Source organism: Eretmochelys imbricata, chromosome 5, assembly GCF_965152235.1.
Source record: "Eretmochelys imbricata isolate rEreImb1 chromosome 5, rEreImb1.hap1, whole genome shotgun sequence".
NCBI lineage: Eukaryota > Metazoa > Chordata > Testudines > Cheloniidae > Eretmochelys > Eretmochelys imbricata.
In genome coordinates, this window is record NC_135576.1 from 101,070,102 (window position 1) to 101,097,367 (window position 27,266).

General features: G+C 40.3%; 1 protein-coding gene across 5 annotated transcripts in view; it reads left to right on the plus strand.

The window, feature by feature from the left end:
- The first annotated feature begins 328 nt into the window (after nt 1-328).
- The window catches only part of SMARCA2 (SWI/SNF related BAF chromatin remodeling complex subunit ATPase 2), a 185,870-nt gene continuing 158,932 nt past the window's right edge, over nt 329-27,266 (plus strand). For 2 of the 5 annotated variants that reach the window (XM_077817613.1, XM_077817615.1), the window contains exons 1-3: nt 329-461; nt 13,558-13,818; nt 20,558-20,687. In XM_077817613.1, coding sequence (XP_077673739.1) covers nt 13,594-13,818; nt 20,558-20,687 — 355 coding nt within the window. In that variant the 5' untranslated portion in view covers nt 329-461; nt 13,558-13,593. Of the gene's footprint in view, nt 462-2,243; nt 2,387-13,557; nt 13,819-20,557; nt 20,688-27,266 lie in introns of those variants that run through there. The other 3 variants (XM_077817614.1, XM_077817618.1, XM_077817616.1) reach the window with 3 other exon arrangements.

Genomic DNA, 27,266 nt, shown 5'->3' on the forward strand with positions numbered 1-27,266 from the left:
TGCCCACAGACCAAGCGAAGGGGAACGGTGCAGGAAACCCGGCCTGCCCCTGCACCCCTTATTGAAACGGGCACAACCAGAGGGGGGCTGTAGCATGCACATTTATAGACACACGCACGCATCGCTCCCTCTCCCTCTCTCCCCACATTCTTGTACATCTCCTCCGCCTCTGGCAGCAGGCTGAGTGACAGGCCCCAGCCACCAATGCGATCGGCCTCTCTGCCGGCGAGGCGGGAGCTCGCTCCGAGCGGAGCCAGTAGCAGCGCCGCTTCCTGAGCCGTGGTGCAGGGCTGGGGGAAGCAGGGGGAGGAGTCAGGGGGCAGGAGTTTAGGAAGAGGAGGGAATGGCTGTCATCAATGAAGTCATATTCATAATCTAGTCCCTCTCTCTCCGGTGCTGTACTCTGGGTCACTCAGAGAGGGAGAGGGGAGACCTCCAGCGCGCCACGTTTCTGGAGCAAGGTAAATATAACTTATAACTCCCCTCTGACCCCCTTTCTCCCCTGCACCCCCGCCGCCTCCTGCTCACGCACTCGGAACCCGCACCATTAGTCAGGCTCCTTGGGAAAGAATGAGTTATTATTTGATGACACGCACGCACCTAGCCACCTTCCGCCCCCCCCCTTAAAAAACAACAACAAAAAGCATCGCTACCGCCCCCAGGGACCAGTCACGACCCCCCCCCCCCCCGTTTCCCCCAGAGGAGAGAAGTAAGTTTTGGATCAAAATCATTCGGAAATAATCATTAAAACCTTTCCCAAGCCCGGCTCCTGACTTCGGAGTCAGCTGCACCGAGAGGGAGCCTGGCGGAGGAGGGGACAGGGGACGTTGCTTGCAATCTATTGCATTTTAGAGGAGGCGACTGGAGAACCGAGGCAGCAATAAATAACAGTAATCAGCTGCTCTCGCAACCTTTGGTGGTGCAGCTGAAGCGAGCGTTTAAAAAGGCTCCGGGCAGGCAGCAGCAGAGACAGAAATAGATCCCAAGAAGCAACAGCCCCCCCCAGGAGCAGCTCAGTGGCTGCGATGGGGTCGGTAGGCTAGGCTGGTCTTCTCTTCCTCTCCCCATTGACTGCTCTGGCTGTGTTGTGGTGGCTATAAAGAGGGGTGGGGGAAGGGAGATTTCCCCCCCTCCTTCCCCGATCGGGCAGCGGCAGGAGGGTTAGATTTGGTGCATGTGGCGAGGGCGGCTGCAGCTGAGTGGTGCATGTTGAAGTTCACTGTGTCCTGCCCTGGGGAAGGAGAGGGCAAGCGTTGCAGTTTGTAGGTGTTTTGCAGGGGCTTTGTTGCCTGGGGGGGGGGTTCCTTTTCTTTTAATGCAAATATTTAAATAGACGTGGCGGAGGGTGGGGTGGAGGAGGAAAAAGATTGTGTGTGTGTGTGTGGGGGGGGGAATGCTTGTTAGAGTAGCAGCGTTAACCAGCAAAGCCAAGGAGGCCATGATCCGGATAATCTCCCTGGCTGACTGTCACAAACATTACTCACACACACACACCCGGGAGAGCGGGTAGAAAAGAAGATTGGGGCCGGGACTTCACGAGCTGCGGCTGCAGGTCCTGTTGCCTTATAGTTTAGTCGCAGGGTCTCCATGCCATTAGAAACAAAACATCAACGCTTTAGTCAGTCGCTCCTCTTCTGCTGAAAGGTGTCGCGATTCACTTCCTAAAATAGCTTCTCTCTTCCCCCCCTTCTCCTGCAGCCCCCCGCCCCCCTCCTTGCAGCAGCCTAGGAAGCAGAGAGTGGCATAACATGCGCTTCCAATTTTTATAATCACCTTCAAAGCAAAAAACATTTTATTTCCGGTATGCACAGAAAAATGTGTCAGTCATTTTTGGGGGGAGCTGGGGGTGGGGGGCGTTGTGCGTGCACATTCATGTTAGCATACATTTGTGTTCGGTGGGGAGAAGGGAGCCTCCTCGCTACACCATGGGAGGGGGGATTTTTTTTGGTTACCAAAAAAAAAAAAAAAGTTTTCTGTTGACGATTAAGTGAAGGAGGGGGGGGGGCTAGCAGCAAATGTTGCAGTTTGTTCATGGTCGCTGTGCGTTTGAGTGAGTCGAGCAGGAGAAGGAGGGCAGCTTGAACTAGCTTCTCTGTGTCTGCTTGGAGAGAGGAAGAGGCGAGGTTTAGTGGTGGCTGGGGATTTCCCCCCCCCCAGTGTGTGTGATCAGCAGCAGAGAATCAGGAAGTCACAGCCGCCAAATACAGACTCTCGCTCTCTCTCTCACACACACACAGACATGTTTGATCAGCATGACATGATGACGGAGGGAAGAAGGGGAGAGACAGGCCTAGCTTTGCCATGAAACATGCTCTCAGTCCGCGCATCTGGCTTCTAAACCCCCTTGTGCGTGCCTAGATCTGTTGTTTGGTGCCACTTCATTAAGGTAAAGGTCTCTTAACCCAGCAGGGGAAAGCTCTGACTGCAGCCATTGCTCTGTAAAGTAAGAGAAGGAAATGGGGCTGGCTCCTGCAAAATGGATTTTTAGGTCTTGTCGATAGGGTCTAAAACTTTCCAGAAAGGGAGGAGGGAAAATATGGCTCTACTAAATGTGCTTGCTAGTGCCTGTGTCTTTTCTGTGTGTGGCTTGAAGCACCGATGTGTGTTGCCAGATAGAAACTTGAGGCCTATGCAAAACTCCCGGAAGATTCACTGTGGGGTTTTAAAGGCAAAAGCTTACTATTTAATGAAGAAAACCCAAGTGAGAAAACTTGTATTCTCCAACTATCTCAAGCTCTAGGGTTGGGGGACAGTTCAGTTTGGATTCCTTTTCATATTTTTAATCAGAAGTTTGTATGTGTGTATAATGCTTGGTGCTTCTCCCCCACACTCCACGTTAGATTAACTCTTGAAAGCTTTTACTTCGCAAACAGAGAAGAGGAAATTTATAATGTTGTTGGTTTTTGTTTTTCCAAACAAAATGATAGTGTTATAACAAATACTACAGAATAGCAAAGAGATGTTGGTGAATTAGGTTTTTACTACAATAAACAATTAGGTTGAAAAAAAATCAGTGCCACTAAATTTATTATTAAATGCATATTTTGATTAAATCTTAGTTGTTATGTAGAGTGTATTTGAGCTGGTTTTCCTTTGTGCTTGCAGTTTTACCTTTCATTTTTATGTCTCAAAATTTACAAACGTTTGAGAGGGTTCCATTCTCTTATAGTTATTTTGATTAAGATTTTAGATAACTGGTTAGTAATTTGCATGAAGAGTTAGATACAAAGGTTTGAAAATTATAGCAAACTAAATAATGAGGTCATTTTTTTTCTTAAAAAGGCATATTCCAGGTCTCTCATATACAGCATTGTTCTCCTCTGCATTAAAAAAACAACAACCCTTTACTTCAGTATCCTTTAGTTCCAGCCACTAACCCCGGAGGTCTGGAGTAGGACAATGAATGTTAAGCCAGAATTCCATTCCTTCGGTAGTATATACCAATTACACGTTAGGAGGTGGGGCAGCTTTTGCTGTGTGAGTTAGTGTATTGTTATGCAAATCAAGGCACACTTTCTCTTTGGGAACCTAATTGCCCTATTATTCTCATTGACTTTTTTTCTTTGTTAATCAAAGAAAAAAAATGATGTACCAAAAGGACAGGATTAGAGACAGGTTTTATGCCCATATGTAACAATCAGCAGTATGAGGCAAAAAGATCATACCAGTAATGAGCATTTTTAAATAAATTCAAAGTTAGGCATATCGTGAGACACATGTGGACTTGACAGAGGTGAAGGTAATGCTTTGTTAAATACAGTATCTCTCTTATGAGTTATGTCTCAGCTTCAGGACTGGCATTACTATGGTATTTCATAGAAAATATGCTCCACAAGAATGTGTTCAAAGCAGTCTTAGATCTTTTTCTTTTATTCATTTCTAAAGTGGTCTATGAGCATTTTTCGTCAAGTTTGAAAAGTGCTTTGACCAATACCTGAGCTTGAGATTGACAAGAAAGAAGTAACCCAGCTAGCACTTTTATATTGTGAATGTTGGAATTCTATTTAATATATTCTTGACAGAAGTCTAACTAAAATTAATATCCGAAAATATCTTATTTTCAGTTTTTGTTTGAAGTTAAGATCAGAAGGTGCACAGTAATAACTTTAAAAAAAAAGTCTGCACTCTTTCTCAAATTATGGTCCTGATTAATAATATTGATGTGATCCCTTTTTAAAGGGGAATTGTCACTAGAGAACAAATGAGTATGCCTGCCACAAATCATTAAACACTGTTTTTGTGTATTTTTGCTGCTATTGATGAGGATTTCATGAAAAGAAAGCCTCCTAGACCTCCACCCACCTCAGTGCAATTTCTTCTTTCTGGTTGATTCCCCCACTGAAATAATAAACACAGGATTGTGACATAAAGATCACTTGTCATGAAAATGGTGGCAGGCAGAAGTTTATGACTCATTAGCAAGATAAAATAGAGAATGGAACATTGTGGAGCAAGCCCTCATTTTAACACACAAGTTTGGTAGTTTGCAAACATGACATGACAATGAAATTGGGGATGTGAATGGAATTTTTTTGTCTGACACATTTAAAGTCCCCTCTTCCTCATTCAAAAGTCTCTCTCCTCCCCCTCCATCTTCTTTCTTTTTTATCCTTGTAGGGTAGAAGGGGCTATTGCAAAACCAGATTTTCAAAGCCTGGGATATCTAACTATAATGTTAAAAATATTTGGGGGTACACATCACCTCAAACAGCCTATGTCTTCACTAGGAAAGAAGGTGTGTTCTTAACCTGACTCAGGTAGCTCAGTGTGTGAGTTAGATATTCATATGAAAACTACAAACTGCCTTGTCTTCACTAGGATTTTACCTTGAGTTAGATAACTTGGGTTAAGAACACACCTTTTCCCCCCCCCCCCGTGAAGATGAGGTCAATCTGTGCCCCTAAATAATACAATGATTTGTTTTTCCTCTCCCACCGCATAATGGATAGTTTGTGTTCTTCAGAATCTGACATGAAGAGGACATTCAATAACTGTGATTAATGCCTGTAGAAAAGGTCACAGTATAGTAATTTAATCCCTAACCAATCAGCAAAGCCTTGAGTCAGTCTTCAGTCCTCCTAAACAGAGTACAATCTACACGTGTAGCACTGAAGAGTGCTACTAACTCTACATGCAGACTTGCTGGGGAGAGAACTTGATCTTATGGCACCTTAGAGACTAACAGATTATTTGGGCATAATTTTTCCCCTTCTGTTACTCAGACCTTCTTGTCAACTGTTTGAAATGGGCCATCCTGATTAGCGCTACAAAAGTTTTTTTTCTCTTGCTGATAATAGCCCACCTTAATTGATTAGTCTCGTTAGAGTTGGTATGGCAATCCGCATTTTTCATGGGGTGTGTGTGTGTGTGTGTGTCTCTCTCTCTCTTCCTGCTGTATTTTCCACTGCATGCATCTGATGAAGTGGGTTTTAGCCCACAAAAGCTTATGCCCAAATAAATGTGATAGTCTCTAAGGTGCCACAAGTACTCCTTGTTCTTTTTGCTGATACAGACTAACACGGCTACCACTCTGAGACCTGATCTTAGTTAGCATCAGGATAGGCAGTTCAGTGGGACTTATTTCTCACTCCTCTGGTTTGTACTCCAAACTGCAAGTTGCCTTCCAAAAGTGTTCTTTGTCACGAATTACTTAAATATGTGAAGCGAGATCCTGAGCTGGTGTAAATGTGTCTAGTTCCACTGACATAAATGAAAATACACTTGTTTCCATGAGTTAATGATCTGGTCCTTCACCTTTACTGGTTTGTAATGTTCTATGTACCCTTTTTTCACAGAATTGCTCACTTGTGATTAAACAACAATATTAGTGTTCTATTAGATGTTGTCTAATGCTGTGGTATTTTATAAGAATTTAACAGATGCATAATTCACTGGAATTATTTTTAATCATGGTTCATTCATTTTATTTTATAATGTGTTGCCTTCATTACTTCCTGATTTGAATTTTTGGAATTTTTTGGTTTCAGTTATACAATGTGACTTTTTTACTTACAAAAATTAAGCAAATGTTATGAAAAGTTAGTAATGCAATTCTTTTTTCCCTGTTGACACAGAAAGGGTGCACCCCTGTTTTCTGCTTTCAGTAACAAAGTATCCTGCTTTTCTGTTGTATCTTTTAAAAGCACCTGCTGGCCATGACTTCAATCTGGAGATGGGTTGAATGGTCATTATATCCCAATAGATAACATCAGAATATTGTAACATCCTAACATTGTGAGGCACTCTGGGCTACAGTGCTGTCAGCATGTTGCTGTCACTCAGCTCTGCTTTGTCTTTCCATGAGATCCTCATGGTCCAGATTCCTTGCTCTGCGTTATCTGGATGAGACCCAATCTAGATTGACTCAGTCTGGAAAAGATCAAGGTTCTGTTTGCTGGTGAGAGGCAACAACTAGAGGGATTGAAAATATGTGTGGTTGCTTTGTCTGTTGCTAGAGTATAGCTGTCCTATGAAAAAGTGGTCTGCAGTCTCTGGGTCCTTTGGGGTGCCCAACTATTCTTGGATACCCATGTAATACTTTGGCATGCTCTGCTTATTTCATTTGGATCTAGCCAAGATGTTGCAACCTTTCCCTGATGTGGAACAGCAACAAGCACCCATGCCTCTGTTAACTCTAGGTGGTAATACTACGTTGTTCACTATCTATGGTTAATGTTAAAGGCCACCTCAGAGCGTCACCTAGGGTAGAATATAGAAGCATGCCTTCTTTGGGCTTGTTTGCCCAGGATGTTATAACTCCCCAGGTAGACACTTATTCTGGTATGAGTGGCTTTTTCTGGTTTAGCTTAAACTGCTTAGAAAGCCACATAAGCTAACCTGGAAAAAGGCTCTCTTGTACAAGAATAAGTGTGTCTACCTGGGAAGGTACACCAGTATAACAACTATAGTGGTTTAAATTCATACCCTACCTTATCCCAGAATAAGTTCATGTGTAGACAAGCCCTTAGAGTGGATTGCATACTACACTTTACAAGCCCATACTACACCTCTATTCTGTGAACTGTAGTAGCTTCCACTCTGCTTCTGGAGTAATTCAGTGTTGTTTCTAATAGATAAAGCCCTAAATGGTTTAGATCTGGCTACCTCAAAGGCCATCATTCCAAATGAGATCAGCAGACAGATATGTTGGGGATTTGGAGGTAGAGGCATTCTTGGCTAAGGATTTTTTTTACTTTGGTCCACCAGATTTTTTTACCTTCAGAGCATAATGAAACACCTATATGTTGGTCAACCATTTGCTTAATATGAGTAACTCCAGGTTTATGCTTGGTTAGGGCACTAGGGGGTGAGAGCTATTTGAGACATTCGGTGTGGACTATTTAACTTAATGTGGTTCTGTATGCATTCTGCAATGTGCTCAGCTGCTATCGGTGTTTAAAAATCAAACCAGTGGGCACGCAAATACCAATGAAACTTCTGCATTGTTCTTTATGTATTGTTTAGTAATATTTAGCAACCAAGAGCACTTGTAACAGGGATGACTGTGTGCCCCCCTCGTGGCTAGAGGTGCCTCTGCTGTGCCCTGCCCTTGTTTTCCCCTTCACCAGGGCTCCTGTAACAAACTCCACACTCTCTCTTTCAGTCAGAGCTCTTCTTAAGGCCTGGATGTTTTATTAAATTAACAAAGTTCACACGCACACACAATATCTTCCACTCAAGCTTAAGATGGGCACAGCCCCTTCATCCTGAGGAACTCTCTTTTCCTCAGGGACCACTGGAGGAGACCCTCTTTCCCTGCAGCTTCACTCTGCAGTTCTCTCACTGTAGGAACCCCCACCCCTGTGGCTTCCTGCTGACTTTTGCATTGGGATCACTTGACTCAACCTAGGTGTCCTGTAATCAGGCCAGGGGTAGTCAATAGACGGACTGCAGGCCAAATCCAGACCACTAGACAATTTTAAACAGATCCCGAAATCTTTTTATTTACTTATTATCATTATTATTCTTTTCTCTAGATCTTGACTTATACCTTGACCAAGAAATTTGGACCTTGACAAAAAATAATTGACAACCCCTGCCCTAGGCTTTCCCAGCCACCCTGTTACAAACACCTCAGTGAAGTCTTCTGGATGCACACAAAGCAGTAGGGTCAAACATTTTGTGGTCAAGGTATTTATCTGGCCCTGATAGCTCATTCAAATTCTACAGAATACGAACATTCTGCACCCCACTCAACAATGACTGGTCCAGAAAAGGCTGTATGATCTTGTCACAAAACTAGCAGATCCCCAGGAGGTCTTTTGCCTTAGCTCTGGATCCCATGGGCTTTCCCTCATCTCCCATCCCCATGTAGCTTAATTGGAGCCACACTGACATGAACTCCTTCCTGGGTCTGCCTGTGGCAGATTCAGATAATGTAATATCAGGAAGGAGGATAGCATGCTTTCCCAGGATGAGCCCAGTCACCACCTGCTCCCCCAGTATAGACTGCAGACACAGAAAAGGATCTCCTAGGCCCATATAGGTGTGGGAAAGAAAGCCAGATTGCTTTCTCCCTCGGTCCGCATACGGAGAGATGCCACATGCCATTCTATCCTCTTCCATACACAAGGGGGACTCTCTCTCCCACAAACATATGGACCCAGCAGAGCCCTTCCTGTGTCTGCAGTCCATGCAGTTTTGTGCTCTCCCTGGTAGGAATTTGAGGACCCTGATGCAAAGGTATCGTGGTTGAGTGGTTAAGGTGCTTGACTTCAATCCTGAAGGTTGTGGCTTTGTGTCTCACTCAGTCTCACACTGAAAGGCCACTTCGAGTTCACATAGCTGCAAAATAGGTAACTGATCCATTAGGGTTGCCGAAGGCAGTCGGATGTGATGCTGGCCACATCACTAGCTGGAGTACTGTTGGTTATGAAACTGAAGTGCCTTACTCATCTCCACCTGATGAGCCATTGGCTCAGGGGAACTATCTCTTTGATGTAAAGGGATTCAATTCAAAAACAGATGCAAACTTTCCTTGAAGCCAGTGTAATATTTTGGCTTGTGAGGACTGCAAGATTGGGCACTTAGTTCTGACTATATGGGTCAGGGGAAACGTGTTGATTTTTTAATATAATTCTTAAAACACTATTGCAAATGCTCTTCTCATTTCTGTAAGTAAGTAAATTCCCCGTCCAAACTAATTGACCAAGACTGACTATGACAGTGTTCTTTTGTTTACTTATCTAAATACACATGGCCAAATGCTAGCCAGAGATATGCTGCTGTAATCTGGACATAATTTGACCCACACTCTGCCAACATTGTAGTTGGTATCTCTTGGTGAAATTTTGCTTTTGAATTGAGTCTGAGATTTTTTCAGAGGAGTTTAAAGTTGGCCACCTAAGACTCTTTAAGCTCCTTTGATGATCCCACTAAACATACACCCCACATATTTTTGAAACCTATTAAGCCATAATCTTTTTTACAGTTTTGCCTTATTAACAGATCCTCATTTGATAGAATAGTGTATAAACTCCTCTGGTTTATAGAGTGGCACACTGCTTTTTCATTTTGTAGACCACTTCTGACGCAGAAAATAGTTTGGACCACCACCTCTATTAAATCCTGTGGACCCTCAGGCAGAACTTGCTGCTGGCTCATAGCCATAGTCATTTATTTTTTTACATTCCTCCAAGAAGTTAGCTCTTATAATTTACTGCTTGGTATAGAAGAATTGTGTTCTTTGTAAAATAAAATCTCTGAATATAAATTGGTTTAAGAAGATTCCACAATGTTATCTTAGAAGATTGGGTGAGTTTATCCCTCTTAACAGAAATAAAACTAAAGGGCTTGATCTGGAGTAAGGCAGGCAGGATTCACCCCAGTAGCGATTGTTTTTACAGCTTAGGCAGTTGGTACCTCATTAGAAATGAATGTTAAATCTTCCAAGTTCGCTTACATGAACTTTCTAATGTACATATAAATTACCTTGCCGTTTACATGAAGCTGTAACTGAGGCCAGTTAATTTTTATGAAAACTCAAAATTAAGTTTGAAATAAATATGCATATAAAGGGAGTGTTCAATATCTCTTCTAATGAACAGGTTTAGGTACAAGTAATGCCTGAGATATTGGATTTCAGGATGTTGTGCAATGAAAATATTTATTGTACTTTCACATTGATTGCATAGTTTCTGTTAAATGCAGCCTTAATGGTGGTGATGCTGCTAGGTTTTACCTTGTTAAAATGTGTTTGACTTCCATGATATAGGGGGACAACTATAAAAGGGTCTTTGTAATGCTGCTCTACATTTCAGCATGGTAAATATCCCTTAAAATCTCTTTTTGCTGTGTGGAAATGTCTTTGATTCCAAGAACAGTCTTATTGCAGACCTCTGAGAAGCTGTATACAGTTGCGATCATTTAAAAACATGATTCCTTTTGTGGGGATGCCAAGGGATTGCAGGGGGACTAATTAGGCCCTGTGGTGTTCTGTTGTTATCTTTTGTTTTGAAGAGTAAAGCTTCAGAGGTATCACTGTCTCATTCTGCAAGGAGTGGGCTCCCAAGATAGTTTATTTTAAGTGAGTTCAACAGCACTTGTTCCAATTTGTTGCCTTGACTAAAAGTAGAGAAATAAATAAATAATGAAATGTTATTTTCATTCATGAAAAAAATGAAACATAACAGTAGAGAGTTTATAAATAAAAGCTTGTGAAAAGTTTTTTGACTCCTGACAACACCTAGGTTAATGGGGAGAAATCAGGGAATGCTCTCAATGTAGAAGACCTTTTTCTTATTTGCAATATTTGGTTTTGTGAACACACAGCTTGTTGAAAGGAGCAAGATTGTCAATACTGTAAATTTCAAATTCCATGTGCACAGAACAGAAGCAATAGGGAACAGCCAGGAGTGTATCCATCCCCATCCTGCCTTGCCTTCAGGCCTCCTGTCTAACCTAGTGGAATGACTGTAGGATAGTTTTCTTTTTTATGTACATTCAGTCCTTGGCAACCAACTAGCAGAACCAGTAGAGAAGCCAGTTATGATGATGGTTTACACCTGTCCTCTAGTAACTGGGTCAAGATGACTTATTTCATATACATCACTGAACAGCCACTAGAGGATAATGAGGTTGTGTTATGGCTTAGTTTGCATGTCTTTGGCTCTAGATCTGGGAGATGAAAGTTTCTGTGTCCCATTATCAGTCTCCTGACCTGTCCACTCTTCATGCAGAACTCTGTTAACTCTACTGTATTTTGATGCCATACGGTAAAACAAGAATTATTATTTTTAAAGCACCTGATTTAGAAATAAGTAATTTTTTTTGTTGTAGTTTTAGTTAATTATTATTATTTCTTGGCAAACCATGAAAGGGAATGACCTATCATTTCCTTTCATTGACTTAGAGGACATCCATGTTCTTGCATTACATGAGTCTTTCATTGACACTGGTGAACTAAAAGTTCTAAATGTTGGACACTGACAAAACTCTTAAGTGTGAGAGAGATGAAGAATGATCCCAACTTGTATCCTGTTTCCATTTATTTTGTTAAATACACAGAAATAAATAAAATGGTTGGCTCTCCAGCGAGTTTGAGGGCTTCTAATTCATTCTCTGGGCTCTTGTCATTTTATAAGTCATATGAGCTGCATTCTCATGGTTTCTGACATCAACAGAACCCCTCAAGTGAATTACAACTCTCTTTTCGCTCCAGAGCAGTCTGTCCTTTGTGTATTTCACTTGATATCACTATTGCACACTGAGGTAATAAAAGTCCTAAATTAATGTCTTGTGTGTGTGTTTTTTTTTAAATCTGTCTAATGTAAAGATTTTATATTCATAAAATCCTTAATTTTTTGTGCATTATTATTTTTATAAGTAAGAATTTCACCCCAATCACTTCTGAGGCACGTAGGGAGAGATTTTCAAAAGACACAGATGTGAGTTAGATGCCTAAGGGCTTGTACATACTAGCATTTACTTTAGTAGAACTTATGTTGCTCAGAGTTGTGAATACCCCCACCACCACCCCGCCACCAGTGATGTAAGTTACACCGACCTAAGCATTAGTGTGGCTAGTGCTGTTTCGGCGGGAGAAGCTCTCCCACCAACATAGCTACGGCTGCTCGGGGAGGTGGAGTTACTATGCCGATGGGAGAGATGTGGCGATTTTAGTATAGACGAGCCCTAAGTGTCCTTCGTGCCTTTAACAATCTTCCCTCTAACTCCATGTGATATAAATTGGTGTTAGTGATTTAAGTTACTTATATTTGTATTCTCCAGGTGTTGTTTCCTGTAGCCTATCAAATACGCTGTTCTGTGCAGGATGGAATGATTTAAGTTATTTTGATTTAAGTTACTGATTTTAATTATGATTTAAATCAGCAAGCAGGAAACATTGATTTAATTTATCAGTTTTAATTGTGTTTTGCATTTGTACTTTTCAGTTATTTTCCTAAAGGTTGATTCTTATTGGTTGATAACCGCTCAAACATGTTGATTTACAACTAAGTATGACGTTACACTGAATTTAGTGCTGCTTTTTGCTAATCAGGAGGATAAATCTATATCTATACACATTTAGTTGAGCAATTATGTCACTTAATATTATATTATTTTTACAATTTTTATACTTGTTAGAAAATAGTGAATGGTGCAGTATCTAGTAAATCACTGTAAATAAAAAGGTAATCATTTTGTGTCAAGGTTTAAATTTGAATTTCCATCCAAATAATTTAAAATGCACATTTTTTTCATGACATAAAGTACCTTAAATGTGCTGGATGCATAAAAGAAAAGTTTATGAAAATGTGTTTTGCATTTAAAATTAACTGATTTATTAAACAAAACTTATCTGTAGTTTGTGAATTGAACTGATTGTTTCTAGTCACCCTGTCCTTGAAAATTTTAGAACTAGTAGATCTCATCCTTTCACACTCAGTTTTTATTTATAGACTGGAAGGAGAAAACAAGTTCTCTTAATTTTTCAACTCCAAATTGGTTTCTTAACTTTGAAGGAACTAGTCATTGAACTGAACTAGTTGAATAAACTGGAGAAATATTCTGTCTGCACCTGCAGAAGAGGCTACTGCTGTCAGAAGCTGGTTTAGCACTTCAACAAACTATGGCTCTGGGTGCTTAGCCAGTGACTTTGATCAGTTCAGTATTTTTACTTTTTTTAAATGTTGGCAGCAAACATAAACTGCTTGATATTTTTGTATTTAAATGATTGTAATAGATTGTCAATTTAAATTAAATTGTAAATAGGTTCATTTTAATAAACCTGTATTTAATTTAAATAAATAAAATCCAATTTTTAATTTAAAAAATTGCTGATTTTTATCCACCTTGCTTCTGTGAATGATTTATAAATATATCCAGAACCTGCCTGAACTGTCTCATTTTTCTAGTTTTCCAATGACCTTTCTGAAGGATGGGCAAATTGCTGCATCACACTAAGGATCATTGAAGCATTTTCTGCTGATGACAAGTCACCTGTGTGTCTGATGCTAGTCAAAAAAATTGTTTAATCAAGCATACTTTCTTACTGACTATACTCCACTAACCCTCATGTTATGTAAGAAATACTGTTTTGTTTCTTTTTGAAATTAGAGCTGCTCTGTTGATCGGAAAAGGGACGGAATATAGATGTCCACGCCAACAGATCCTGGCGCAATGCCTCATCCTGGCCCTTCCCCGGGGCCAGGCCCATCACCTGGACCAATTCTAGGACCTAGCCCAGGACCAGGACCCTCTCCAGGTTCAGTACACAGCATGATGGGACCGAGTCCTGGACCACCTAGTGTTCCACATTCAATGCCTAGCATGGGGCCCACTGATTATCCACAGGAGGGCATGCACCAAATGCACAAGGTAATTGTATCTGCAAGTGAGCACTATGTTTCTCATAGTTACAGCTACTGATAAAAGCATACTTTTATATTGTCTGCAGCCCTGTATTCTATTTTGTGGCTCACCAGTGAAACTACCAACTAAATTCTGATTCCATCTTTATTACTGGAGATGATGCACAATTCAGATTGCGCAGAGCATGTTTTTATTTTTTTTTCAGACATCAGTTCAAGCCTGCAGTTGCTGGCAGTTAAACAAATAGTCACCTGACATGTAAACAGCACACATTTTGACATGGTAGAGTCCTTACTAGAGAATAAATATGGAGCATCACAAGGCCAGCCTGGCAATCTTTCTAATTATACCACACATTACATCGTAGAGCAGACTCCTTATTTAAAAGTCCATTTGGAAATGTTTTGCTTCCATAGTGCATTTTAGTGGATTTTTCTCCCTTTTTGTTTTATTATTGCAGAAGGAAACTTCATGAAAATGGAATTCTTGCCTCTTAAGGGCTTATGCTTAAAGAACTTCCACTCTGATGAAAATTTTTATTTCCAAGTTAACTTACATAAACTCCAGCTCATTAAAACACTTGAATGTATGTGTAACTTAAAGCAGGTGACTAGTCTGACCTCAGTGGGGATTATGAGCTTATAGTTATACATGTGCTTAAATACCTTGCTCAGTCATTGCTGTCTGAAAATATTTGTGTCTGAGATTTCTTCCTGAAACTTTCTCCCATGTGTTCCAACCTCTAATTATGCAGCAAAGTTATTATGGCATTAAGGTTGCAATAAAGCTTCACCTGTCAGGCTTAGTTTCCCATATAGAGACCCTATGTTTTGCTCCTGTAAAATGTTTTAAGTATGACTTATTTTGGTCACTCTTTCTGAGGGGAATTAGAATTGTGCTCTCAATTAGGGGTAGATAGAACAGTTTTCAAATTACAACTTAAAAAGTTACCCCTTTAAAGAAAACTTTTAATTTTTTTTTTTAAATTCTCCAGAAGTGGAAACCTCTTCAGCTGCCCCAATTTCCATGTTTGGATGCTCATGACAGTGCATGTGATAGTTTTGAAGGAAAAACATTTTGAAGTGAAGTTATCAGCTTTCCTGCTGACTGGATCATTGTCAGTGAGGATGCCATTTAAAGTTATCAACAAGGACATGACATTGGCTAAAATCTTTGGCATGAAAAACTGTCATTAAAACATTCATAAAACAAACACCACCTGGGGGGAGAGAAACCCCGGGGCCAGGGCCCTGTGGAGTTTAAGAGCATGGCAGGTCACTGGTTGCTGGAGCGTCCTTGATTGTAAAACCTTCTGAAATCTTCATGTTTGAAGAGGCAAGCTGATGTAGGGCTTAGTCAGTTCAGTGCTTACATTTTATGCACATAAAACTTGAAGCATTAAATTAGCTGAGCTCTAATCTGTTTCTCTCCACAAACACTGTTTACAAACTTGTGTCTGTAGTTTCAATGACTGCAGTGTCAATGTAGTGCCCCTTGCTGTCAGTGCCCTGCTGAACTCCAAAGGGCTCCTGGGCTGCTTGCCTAGCTTCCCCCCATCTCTGATTGCTGCTTGTCTCCTGAGAGGTCCTGAGGCACACACAAAAGAGGGAAAGCATCTGCAGTTCAGCAGAAGAGCAGTTACAGATTCCATTTCCATCGATTTTTTTGGTTCACAATGTGTCTCTAACTTCTAAATTTGCCCCAACCCCCTCCTGGTCGCCTAGTAGTGGCTTTTTAAAATGCTGAAAGAGCATTCACCACACAAATTCCATGCCCTCCTCTTCTGTAGAGCTCAGGAATTTCACAGGAGAGGAAGGAGTTTCTGTTGTTTTTTCTCTTCTGGACCACAGTAGCAGATCTGCTGTCCCAGGCATCTTTAGGCTTGTCTTTGCTAGAAAATTTTATTGTGTGTGTGATCATGATTGTGGAGAGTCTAGATAGCTGAAACAATGGTGACTGATTGGCACAGACCAGGGGTAAAATTTTTAGAAGCATCTAAGTCTCATTTTTCAAAAGTGACTTAGGCACTTGGGAGCTGTAGAGGATGTCTAAACAGCAAAGACTGTCCTATCTGAGCTATCTTAAATCCTGCTAGCTTTGGTAACAATAGCTGTACAGACAGTACAGCACGGGCTTCAACATGGGTAGTGTAAGCCTGGTATATCTCCTGGCTACATAGTTGTCTCACTAACCTGCTCTGAAACCTTGCACTGTGTTCACTGTTATTGTTACTCATGCTGGCTAGATCTGAGCTAGCTTGGGTAGACTGCTAGTCCGTATACAGTTCTCGATTTGTGCACATACCCTGAGTCTCACTGCAAGCCAGTGAGATTTGGGCTCCTTAGGCACTTAGGACCTGGGATAAAACTTCCAAAAGAATATCATATCCAGCATTGTGCCAGCTAATTCAGCATCATGTCACCTATTTGTGATACCAGTCAGTAGTGGTTGGTATTGTGTAAGCTAACATGACTCTTCACAGTTATGATCAAATGCAACAATATGTTACTAGTGAGAAAAAGTGCCATAGAAATGTTCTGCTGGAGAACGTGTGCCTGGCCCATCCCTATGTGGAGATTAAAAAAAAAAATACTTATACACATAAAATATAAACATACAATTGCCATTTGGACACGTCATTAACTTGCGATGAATAATAGAACCCTCATACTAAATTAAAAGAACATATTAAAGCACATGTTAATATTGATCCGTTATTTAAGTTGGTGGTAATAAAGCATAACTCTTACAGTTTGTATATTTAATAACAATGCTGATATGAAAAATAACAATTATGCATTCCAACAACTAGAAATCCTGCCTACAAGAAAACTTATTCTTTCTATAAATCAATAATTTACATATAATACTTATGGTTAAGACTGATACAATAAACTAACTTCTCTGGAACAGTGGGGAAAAAATAACTTATTACTGTCAACCTTGAAGAATCAGACCTCTGGAAGAGTGAAATGGATTCTTCTTTGGCTCATATACGATCAACAAAATTGTTGGCAAAGACCCAGTGGCCAGGGCTACGTTCGCATCACCATTGTCCTCCATTTATGCCCTCAGTTATTCCAGTGCAATTACATTGATGGCACGTATATAACTGAACAACATTTAGCCTGCAGAAAATTTATTCACTAGTGACAGTGTATATATAGAAATAACTCAGCTTGACTCTCAGATCCCAGGCTGAGGCTGCAGGTCTGTCAGGAAAAAAAAAAAATTCTTTATTTGTAAACTAAGGAGATTTGATCTTCAGGTAATTGTGATGCAGTGTAACTTGTGGATTAATGTGGTTACTTAAACATACAATAAAGGCAGTGTAATTAAGACATATTACATAAGCTTAGCCATTGTCTAAAATATGAATTCTGTAAATGGGAATGTCATGTGGCCCTGCATGTAATTGAGGCCTCCCCCAGTTTTCAGAAGAACAATTTGTGACATACAGTCTGTCCCCACAAATGCTTATCCATATAGAACAATGGAAAGTGACTATGTTTAAAAAGGATCATTTAATAAAAGCCTTAAATTCTAATGCTCATTATTTTCTATGATAATTAGTGAAATATTATCTCCATCCCCAAAACGCGGAGTAGCACCATTACATTGTTATAGGATGTACTCTTTTCCTTAACAAATTCCTTGTGGAAAAAAGAGTCTTTATATAATTTAATGGGTATGGGACCAGTAGGAGTGAGGTAGGGTTAGAGATCCTTTCTGTAAGATATTTTTTTAACCATTATATGGAGTTGGTTATATTCCTGCTATGTAACTATAAAATGATTCTATAGAAAAGATATGTAACTCTACTTAACTTTTGTAGACCCCAATTGGGTTCTTCTCCTGTTACATTTTCTGGGACTTTTTCTTAAGGGTTGCTCTATAAATAGAGGCTGTCAGGTTGAAAACTGTACTTAAAAGTACAAATTTCTCATTTACGTTAGGAACACCATAATTGAAACTAACCTTTTAAAAATGTTCATGCTGTTTTAATCTTAACTTCTCATAGTTTGGCCCACTTAAAAAATAGACCAATCAGATTCACCGGTGTTGGTAATCAGTTTCTAGTAAATTTCACTTTCATAATGCTTGGCTTACATTCACTCAGGGCAAATCCTCTGTCATTTGTAGATTTCCCCCTGCCCTGGTGTTTAAAAGTTGTGGAAATATTTGTGTTGGCCTTAGGTTTTGTAAAAGCTTTTCTTTTACCAAAAAAAATATATAATAAAAATCTTTGGGTCACTTTACCCCAAAGCATCCTTTTAACTATGAAGTTACTTTGCAGTTCCGCAGGTGAATCCCCCACTCCGTAATTGACATAGGGGCGTTCTCATTTGTATACATTTTTTTCTCCCCTGGTACCAATCCTCTCTTTCTGTGTTTTAGTACTTTTTTTTAAATTAGGGATGGGGAGGGAACCTCTTCAAAGGGCCCTTGGTTCTGCTCTCTCTTCTTAACTGACCTACTAACTGTCACGGAACCTTCCTCGCTGCTGCCTGTTAGCATAATACAGTGAAATCACTCGAGTCACGCCAGAGTATATGCTGTAATGGACCCAAGTGTTGCAGATGAGACCAATTTCCGGTATAAATCATGTTTTGTCCACCTGAAAAGTTGGGACTAGAGCTTTGATTCTTCAGCATCAAAACGCTGTGGCTCAAATTCAACCACAGTGTGACTCTGACTCTAATGTAGTTGCACCAGAGATGAATTTGGCTCCAACTCTACACGGGTCAATGTAGCAACTGTATGCAACATGTGGACGGACTACCTACAACTAGAACTGTGTCCTCTTCAATGTTGGTGAACTCTCCAAAACCAGAAGAGGGTGCTTCATAGCATGGGAAGGGGCTGCACACTTCAGAATGGAGAGGGGCTTTGTGTTTTTTTTCCCCCTCTTCTGCTAGAAACAGCCAAAAATGATTTTTAGACTTAAAGATTAGTTGAATTTTTTCCCAAGCTTTTTAATGAAAAATAGCTTTAACTACTGTTTTTTTTGCAAGAGATATTTTCCTCATTCAAAATTAAGAGATTTGATTCAAAATAAAAAAAAAAAAAAATTTTTTTTCCTTCTGTCATTTTTTCCTAAAATCCCATTTTCAGGTGAGGGTTAATTATGTGAAAATGTAAGTGAAATGAAAGTGGCTTCATTTCCTTTGCATTTTTTGTGTGGAAAATATTACTATTTTTGGCCAGCTCTATTAAACACATTGTATATAAAGCAGTTTTTCTATAAAGACATGCTTACACTGTCTTTTTCTTTCCTTTTCTCTCTTTATAGATTACTGCAATTTTTTCCTACATTCTTTTTCAGTAGTCTGTTTTCCCTCAGGTTAATTTTTCTCAAATTAAAAAAAAAAATTACCCACAAATCCATGTACATTTTGAGAGTTAAAAATTGCAGATGGCAAGAGCTGTGTCCAGGGTGGCTCCTACAAGAATTGCAGGAGTTCAGCCCATGAGGAAAGAGAGCCTCTCTCTCATTCCGGGAAGGTGGGGGACAGAGCAAGGTGCCAACCTATCTGGCTGGTGAATCTTGCCCACATGCTCAGGGTTCAGCTGATCGCCATATTTGGGGTCGGGAAGGAATTTTCCTCCAGGGCAGATTGGAAATGGCCCTGGGGGTTTTTCGCCTTCCTCTGTAGCATGGGGCACAGATCACTTGCTGGAGGATTCTCTGCACCTTGAAGTGTTTAAACTATGATTTTAGGACTTCAATAGCTCAGACATAGGTGAGAGGTTTATTGCAGGAGTTGGTGGGTGAGATTCTGTGCATGGTGCAGGAGGTCAGACTAGATGATTGTAATTGCCCCTTCTGACCTTAATATCTATGAATCTCTGAAAAGGTTTGCTCACCCCAAGCCCTGCACATGCAGTTAAAGATTGGAATACATCTTTTTGACTGGTGACCTGTTGGATTTCCTGCTTTCAAATGTCTAATTTTGCTCATAAGCCCCTTATCTCTGATTTGGCCTTTCTTCCATGACATGGAGCTTAAAAGAAGAGGGATTTTTCTCCTCTATCCCCTATTACAGTCTCTCCCCTAGCATTATCTCTCTGACCCTTAGTTGACTTCCCTGTCTTGGCCAGTTTGGGATGGGGCCAGAACCCTGGCCATGCTCACCCTCCAAATACAGGTGAGAAGTGTTGTGAAGGTGAGTGAGTGACTGATTCTTGAGGGCGCCACCATTTGAAAAAAGAGGTTGCTTTCTGCAGTGGAATCTTCATGTTCAAAGAGAGACGACATTTGGGATATTCCATTACAGCAGTGACTAAAAGGAAGATAGTGGGTTAAAATAACTAGTCTTATTCCATCCTGAGCTACAGAGTTTACTTTCATAAGTGGCCTTTGTTTCCCAGCTTTATAAACAAGGACCACCGAGATCAACTCTCTGATTGGATGGTACCAAGTACTACTTGCCTTCAGTTTGTGGTGCTTGGAACTGCCCAGATGTCTCAATGAATACTTGAAAGGGGAAAGAGAAAGAGAGGTAGGGAGGGGTCTTTCAACGACCAACATCCCTGAGTTATGGTCTCTTGTCCCAAGAGGTCTACCTCTAGAATAGACTAGGGCAGGAAGAGTCCGCCTGTACCCTTTTGCAGTAAGAAGATGTAGAGGTTTTTACTCATTTTAGTCTATTTTTTATATATTTATGTAAGCTTTTAACTTCTCTTACTAGTTTGAAAGTTCATAAAGAAATATCTCTGTATAAATCTCTTTTTAATTTTGCAGTCCATTGATGGCTTGCATGAAAAAGGAATGGTTGAAGACATGCATTGTAGCTCCATGAAGAGTGCAAGTATGAGACCGCCTCACCCTGGAATGGGCCCACCACAGAGTCCAATGGATCAGCATAGCCAAGGTTGATACATGTTATTCATGTGATATGTTTTTCAGCTCCCTAGAAGACATTCAGAGCCACAACTCCCTTGTGATAGGTTTCCCAGTTTTCTTTTTGCCTGTTTTGACATGATGAATTGTGACCTTTTGAAAACTACTTAAAATTCTTGCTCCCTTGAATGTTCACCTAAGATACATACTGGGGTCCAGTGGTTAGGATACGGTCTTGGAACTTTGCAGTGGGTTCAATTCACTGTTCTGCCACAGCTTCCTGTGTGACCTTAAGCATGTCCCTAAGTCTCTGTGCCTTAGCTTCCTCTCTGTAAAGTAGGGTAGTATTACTTTCCTACCTCATGGAGATTGGGAGATCCTAAGATGCTTGGGTAATGGGTGCTGCATAATACCTGAGAGAGATATTGGAACAACTTTTAATATCTACCAGATGAAGCCAAATTCTGTCAAGAACTGGTTATAGGCAGTTGCCAGAAAATCTGTGTTCAACAACAGGCATGCAGAATGGAAGTTAGCTTCATCCAAGACCTGCAGAAGCACTGCATTATGAGTTGTGCTGGGAAAAGAGCCAAGGGACAAAAAACATGGTTGGTGTGTTTTGTACACCCATCTCTCCCTTCTAACCTGGCAGTGGTCTTACCTAAATACCCCGTAAATTGTACTTGATCAGAAAGTGGGTCCATACGCTATTGATTTTTTTATTATTATTATTTTTTTTTTTTTTGGCAGTGCTCATGAAATTGCTTGGGGGGCCGTTTTGCCTTTTGTCAGAGTTTGTCTTGGTATCGCCAACATTTGATTTTAGAGGCTGTTGTGGTGGTTTCCCTCAGCCCTGCCAACTCCTCCAGCCCCATCAACTTGTAACAGAGAAAGGAGACTCTGCTTACATGTTAAAGGGGGACATATTATATAAGCAGCTGTATGCAGTGATTTAGTTGGCAACACCTGTTGGGACCGTAGCTGCTTAATAATGTGTCATACAACTACTTGTATTACAGTAGCGCCTCAAGATCAGGATTGGGGCCCCATTGTGCTAGTCAATGTACAAACATAAGAGATGGTCCCTGTGCTGAAGTGTTTATAGACCAAATGGACAAGACAAAAAAATGACTCGCTAAGTCAGACTGAATCTTCTGCTCTTTTTGGTGTATGTCACAGGGGAAACAGAATGCTGAACTTCTGGTCTTGGCAGTTTAAGATGTTCACTCCATCTTTATTTCAAAAATCCTCTTTAAATCTGTTCCTATGAACTTCTTTAACTTTCTTTGCTTACATGTCCTCTCTCTTCACCTCCACAAAAAGAAGATTGTGGTGGTAGAAAGTGCCTCATATACATGTGGGGGAAGGATTCCAGATGGGTGACACAGTAAGATTTTTGGAAGCTAACAAGTAGCGGGGGTGGTATCTCTTTTTTTCATTGACCATTTGGCTGCAGGCTTTGAACTTAAGTAGGCAGTAAGAACATACGTATTAGCTAATAGCATTTTATCCGGAAGTTGTGTTGCAAGTAGCTGGTTAAGTTAGAATTAATTTGGTATCCTCCCAAATAGAGACCCAATCCTGAAAATCATGTTGACATTTGTTTAAGCACATGTACCACTGAAGTCAATAGGAACTATTACAACATGTGTAAGTGTTTGTTGTGGAATCCCCATCATTGGAGGTTTTTAAGAACAGGTTGGACCTGTCAAGGATGGTCTATATTTACTTAGTCCTGCCCCAGCCCAGGGGGCTGGACTTGATGACTTCTTGAGGTCCCTTCCAGTCTTACATTTCTATACTTGGTCCTAATACTGGAGAGGTTAAAGTGATCTGAAGATTGTCCATTTTCATTGTACTTTCCTCTGAGGACATTTTAAGGGTTCTGAAGCAAGTATGTCCACTTTCCTTCATCATTTTCTAGCTTTGGTCCCTGAAATACTACAGGCCACCTATTCCATACATCATGTGATCTGATGTATTGTTTTACTCAAAATGTCCATTGAAGTTAGCAGGCATTTGAGGTGTGCATGAAACTGCTTGACCAGATAACTTGCACCCAAGAGCATTAAAAATTGGCAGAGAAGCTATCTGAACCATTAATGTTGACTTCCAATAAATCTTGGAAGACTGGGGAAGTTAAAGGACTGGAAAAAAGCTAATGTCGTACTGATCTTTAAAAGAGGGCAAACAAAATGAACCCAGGTAACTGTAGGCCGATTAGCCTGACACTGATCCCAGGCAAAACCATGGAAAGACTGATATGGGGTATAGTCAGTAAAGAAGTAAAGTTTTGTAGCATAATTAATGCCACTCAGCATGGTTTTATGGAAAATAGGTGTTGTCAAGCAAACTTGATGTTTTGATGAGATCAAAAGTTTGGCTTAGTTCCACGTGACACTGATTTAAAAATATCTACACAAAATAAAAATAAAAACTGACTAATTGCTAGCTCATAAATGTTAATTGTGAATGAAACCCCATGCTCTGGGTGTCCCTAGCCTCTGATTGTGAGAAGCTGGGAGTGGATGTCGGATGGATCACACAATGATTGCCTGTTCTGTGCATCCCCTCTGAAGCACCTGGCATTGGCTACTGTCGGAAGGCAGGATACTGGGCTAGCTGGAGCATTGATCGGACCCAGTATGGCTGTTTTAGTGGGTAGTTGTCCTCTAATGGGTTGTTTCTAGTGGGGTCCCACTCAGCCCAATGCTATTCACTATCTTCATCAATGATCTGGAAGAAAATATTATTGCTAGTAAAATTTGAAAATAGTGACGTGATAAATAATGATGGGAAGAGGTTACTGATACAGGCCAATCTGAATTGCTTGGTAAGGTGAGCTCATTTGAACAACATGTGACCTTGCACTTGGCTGTCTAAATCAAGGAACAAAGCAGGTCAATGTAGGGGGATACAAGATGGGAGGGAGGGCGAGGCTGTATCCTGGAATAAAGCGAGAGCACCCAGTTGAAATTAAGCTCTGCTGTAGCAAAGTATAGGGCAAAAACAATCCTTGGATATATAAGCAGGGAATATAAAGAAGGAGGTATACCTTTGTATACAACATTGGTGTGACCAATACTGTGTCCAGTTCTGAAGTCAGCACTTCAAAAAGGATATTGAGAAGTTGGAAAGGGTTCAGAAAAGAGCTACAAGAATGACCTGAAGGCTGAAAAACATGCCTTTATACTTGGAAAAAAACTTAAACTACATTGTCTATGAGAAGGCTAAGAGGTGACTTGATCATAGTCTACAAGTACTTACCTGGGGAAGAGATTTCTTGTAGTCGATGGCTCTTTAATTTACCAGAAAAAAGCATAATGAGATTCAGTAGTTGAAAGCTAAAACCAAACAAATTCATACTGTAAATAGGATTGGCAGAATTCCGTTTTTTTAAAATAATTGACATATCAATGTTTATTTGTAAGCTTTTCAATTTTTTTCTCTTTTTACGATTTTGGGAAGTTATGGGGAGCTTAGTTATGTAATGGCACATGAAATTCAAAAAGTAAAAGCTTGATCACCATTAAGATATAATGTGTCAATATCACAAGTCAAAATATACAAAGTAAATATTCTTAAATCAAAACTAAGTTCTTAAGCAGCATTTTTTTGCTTATCTGTAAATTTCTGTCATCAGTGGAAATGTCAGTTTGTGTGTATAGAGAAGTTGAAGTTTACTGACATTTACTGATAAATCTAATTCCTCCAAGCCTTACTATAAATAAGGCACAGGTTTTTTTAACAGTGAGGGTAATTAGCCATTGGAAGACCTTGTGCAGGGATGTGATGGATTCTCCATTACGTAGTCTTTAAATTAAGACTTGGATGTCACTCAAAAATGTTCTGTAGCCCAAACAGAAGTCATGGGGTTGGAGAAATTATCAGATGAAGTTTTTGGTCTGCGCTATGCATGAGGTCCAACTAAAATGATCATAGTGGTCCTTTCTGGCCTTAAAATCTATAACCACAAACTGGGTGTGTAAGAGAGTAAGTGTTCAGACACAGGCATATACCACATGTTTCAGATTTTGAAAGTGGAAAATAAATAGATTTTATCCAATGTTTCCCTTCTCCGACAATTATTGTATTTGTTGAATGTGAACAGTGACAAACACATAGGATGTGGTCCTTACCCAAAGGAGTTTGCAGTCAAATCACACACAGACCATTTATTTCCAACTAGACTAGTTTAAATGTCCAAACTTCAAGTAATACAGGGGATTTTTTTTAAAGTGCATTTTGTTAGTTGAAAAGCCTTTCAGAAAATATGCCAATGGAGTATGGAGAGAAGGTCTGAATTTCAAAGATATATAATTCTGCACTGAATTATAGTATGCAATTGGTAGAATTGTGTAAATAATTAGGTATATGCAGATGCAGGAGGATGGTTAGAAACATAACAGGTTGCTTGCATGTGCAGTTGTGGCAATTATATGCCTAATGCAAGCATGTCATTGAGAGCACGGTCTTGAAATGAAGTCCAGAGTATTTATTGGCCAGCAAAGATTATTTTCAAGGCAGCTTGGTACAGTATCATGGGAGGAACATTTATTGCAATAGGAAACAAGGAAAACTGCCTTTTTTGCGTATTTTTGATGAGCAAATCAAAACCATTCTAAAAAGCTAAATCTGCAACTACTTTGTCATCCTGCTGATAAATGTCTATCCACTGTCTCAAAGGCATTTGCTCTTCTGGGGTTTTTTTTAACTAAAGATAATTACAAAAATAAGTTATGCAGCTTCATTATTTAGATTCTGTTTTTCCTTCGATTTAGTGGAATGCTAGTCATGCAGAAAAAATCTCACTAGCTGAGACAGACTGTCACATTTTTAATGCAGTCATACTGCGACAGGATGATTTTACAAAAATCTGACATTAATTTGGTGGGGAAAAAAGACTCTTGAATTGGTATCTCTTTCCCCCACAGTTCCCCCTTCCTTTCCTGCTATCTAAAGTTAAGTTTGTTTCCGTAGTATTTCAGATTGCTGATTTGCTTTTGAAGGTTTGAACTTATTGTGCTTACATGATGCTTCTGTTTAATCTCAGTAGCTTTGTTTTTGTTCTATTTGACTTATTAATATAACAGGGAAAATGCATTTATCTTGCTTCATATTAAATGAAATTATATAAACAGCTACATTTAACTGAACTTAGACTGCATTAGCAACAACGTTCAGCACAGTATGTTAATGTAAGCAGACAGTATTAGTATTAGCATTAGATGTACTGGATTTTGCTGTAGATTGTTAAACTGCTAAGCGGAGATATGTACAGAATCAAAATTAAGTCATCCCAATCCTACCTCTTCTCCACCCCTTTCCCCTCAGGAGTCAGGGGAAACCTGAAGACATCCAGAGGATTCAAATAATTGTGGTTTTTTGATGGGAGAGAAGTCAAAAGGCAAAGAATGGACTGAAACACCCAAACTATGCATGCCTTGGATTTTGAACACCATATACAAAATTATCCTGGTGTCAGTGAAAGCTAGGCCAGTAGAAGAGAATATTTCTCAAGTGCCCTGCTCACAGCTGATTAAATAACTCAAGTGCAAACATAAGCACTGTGACACTTTTGACATTACCCAAGGGATACAGGGTGAATCACTACTGCCCGCTTATAGTGCAAGGGAGCCATGTCTGTGCGTACTGGAAGGAACTTGCCCAAAGATGCCAGCTGCTGACAGTATAAGGGCCCCACTCCAGACTCTGCAAGCCCCGCTCTTTCACTGTGCAGGCCAGCAGTTTGCACACCCCAGCCCTTTGGCTCCCTAAGTGAGTCCTTGGGTCAGAGCCCAGATAACCTGTGGCTAAGTTTTATGGAGCTAGTTAGCCCTTAGAGTTCTGCTCTGGCCCTGGTGCACATGTCCCTCCCGCCTGTCTGTACAGCCCACTTTTTTATGCTGGATTGCCCAGTCCCTCATCTTCTGGACACCCACACAGCACACAGATTTGCTGCCTCCATGGAAGCAGTGCCCTACAGTTCACTAGCTTCACATCAGTTCAACACTCTCCTTAGCACACAGCACTTAGTCATGTTTATCGTAACCCAAATAGAAGTTTATTTGGCAGCTCTTAAGATGAAAATAGAAGAGTAAGGATTGGAAACATATGGTTACAGATAAATACAAAATGCAGTCTAGAGCCTATACTTATTAACAAGTTCCTTTCCTGTCTAATAAGGTATTTCTCAACCAATGGTCACTCCACACGGTGCTTGTACAGTCAAGAGAGCCAGGATCCACTTTTCATGACACTCATGCTGGCAGAGTATCACCTTCTTAATGGACACCACCATGTGTCCTTCATAACAAGGGTGTTTTGTTAACTTAAATTTGCCTTGACTTTTCCCCAGTTCAAGGTCTTGGTCTTGGGCTCTTTTGTGCTTTGTAAAGGTCCAAGCTCATACATTGTCTAGATTATGAACACTTGACTGGGGTGGGTCAAAAGAGGTCAGTTGTTCCCACTCTTGATTGAGTTAGCTTTGAGAACCACCTCCAGCAGGTTCGTGACAATATTTTATGTTACATAAGTCTTTAAATATTTTGTGTACATACTGCAATAGTCACGACAACCAGCGAGTTCTTAGCTTTTGGCTGAGACCTCA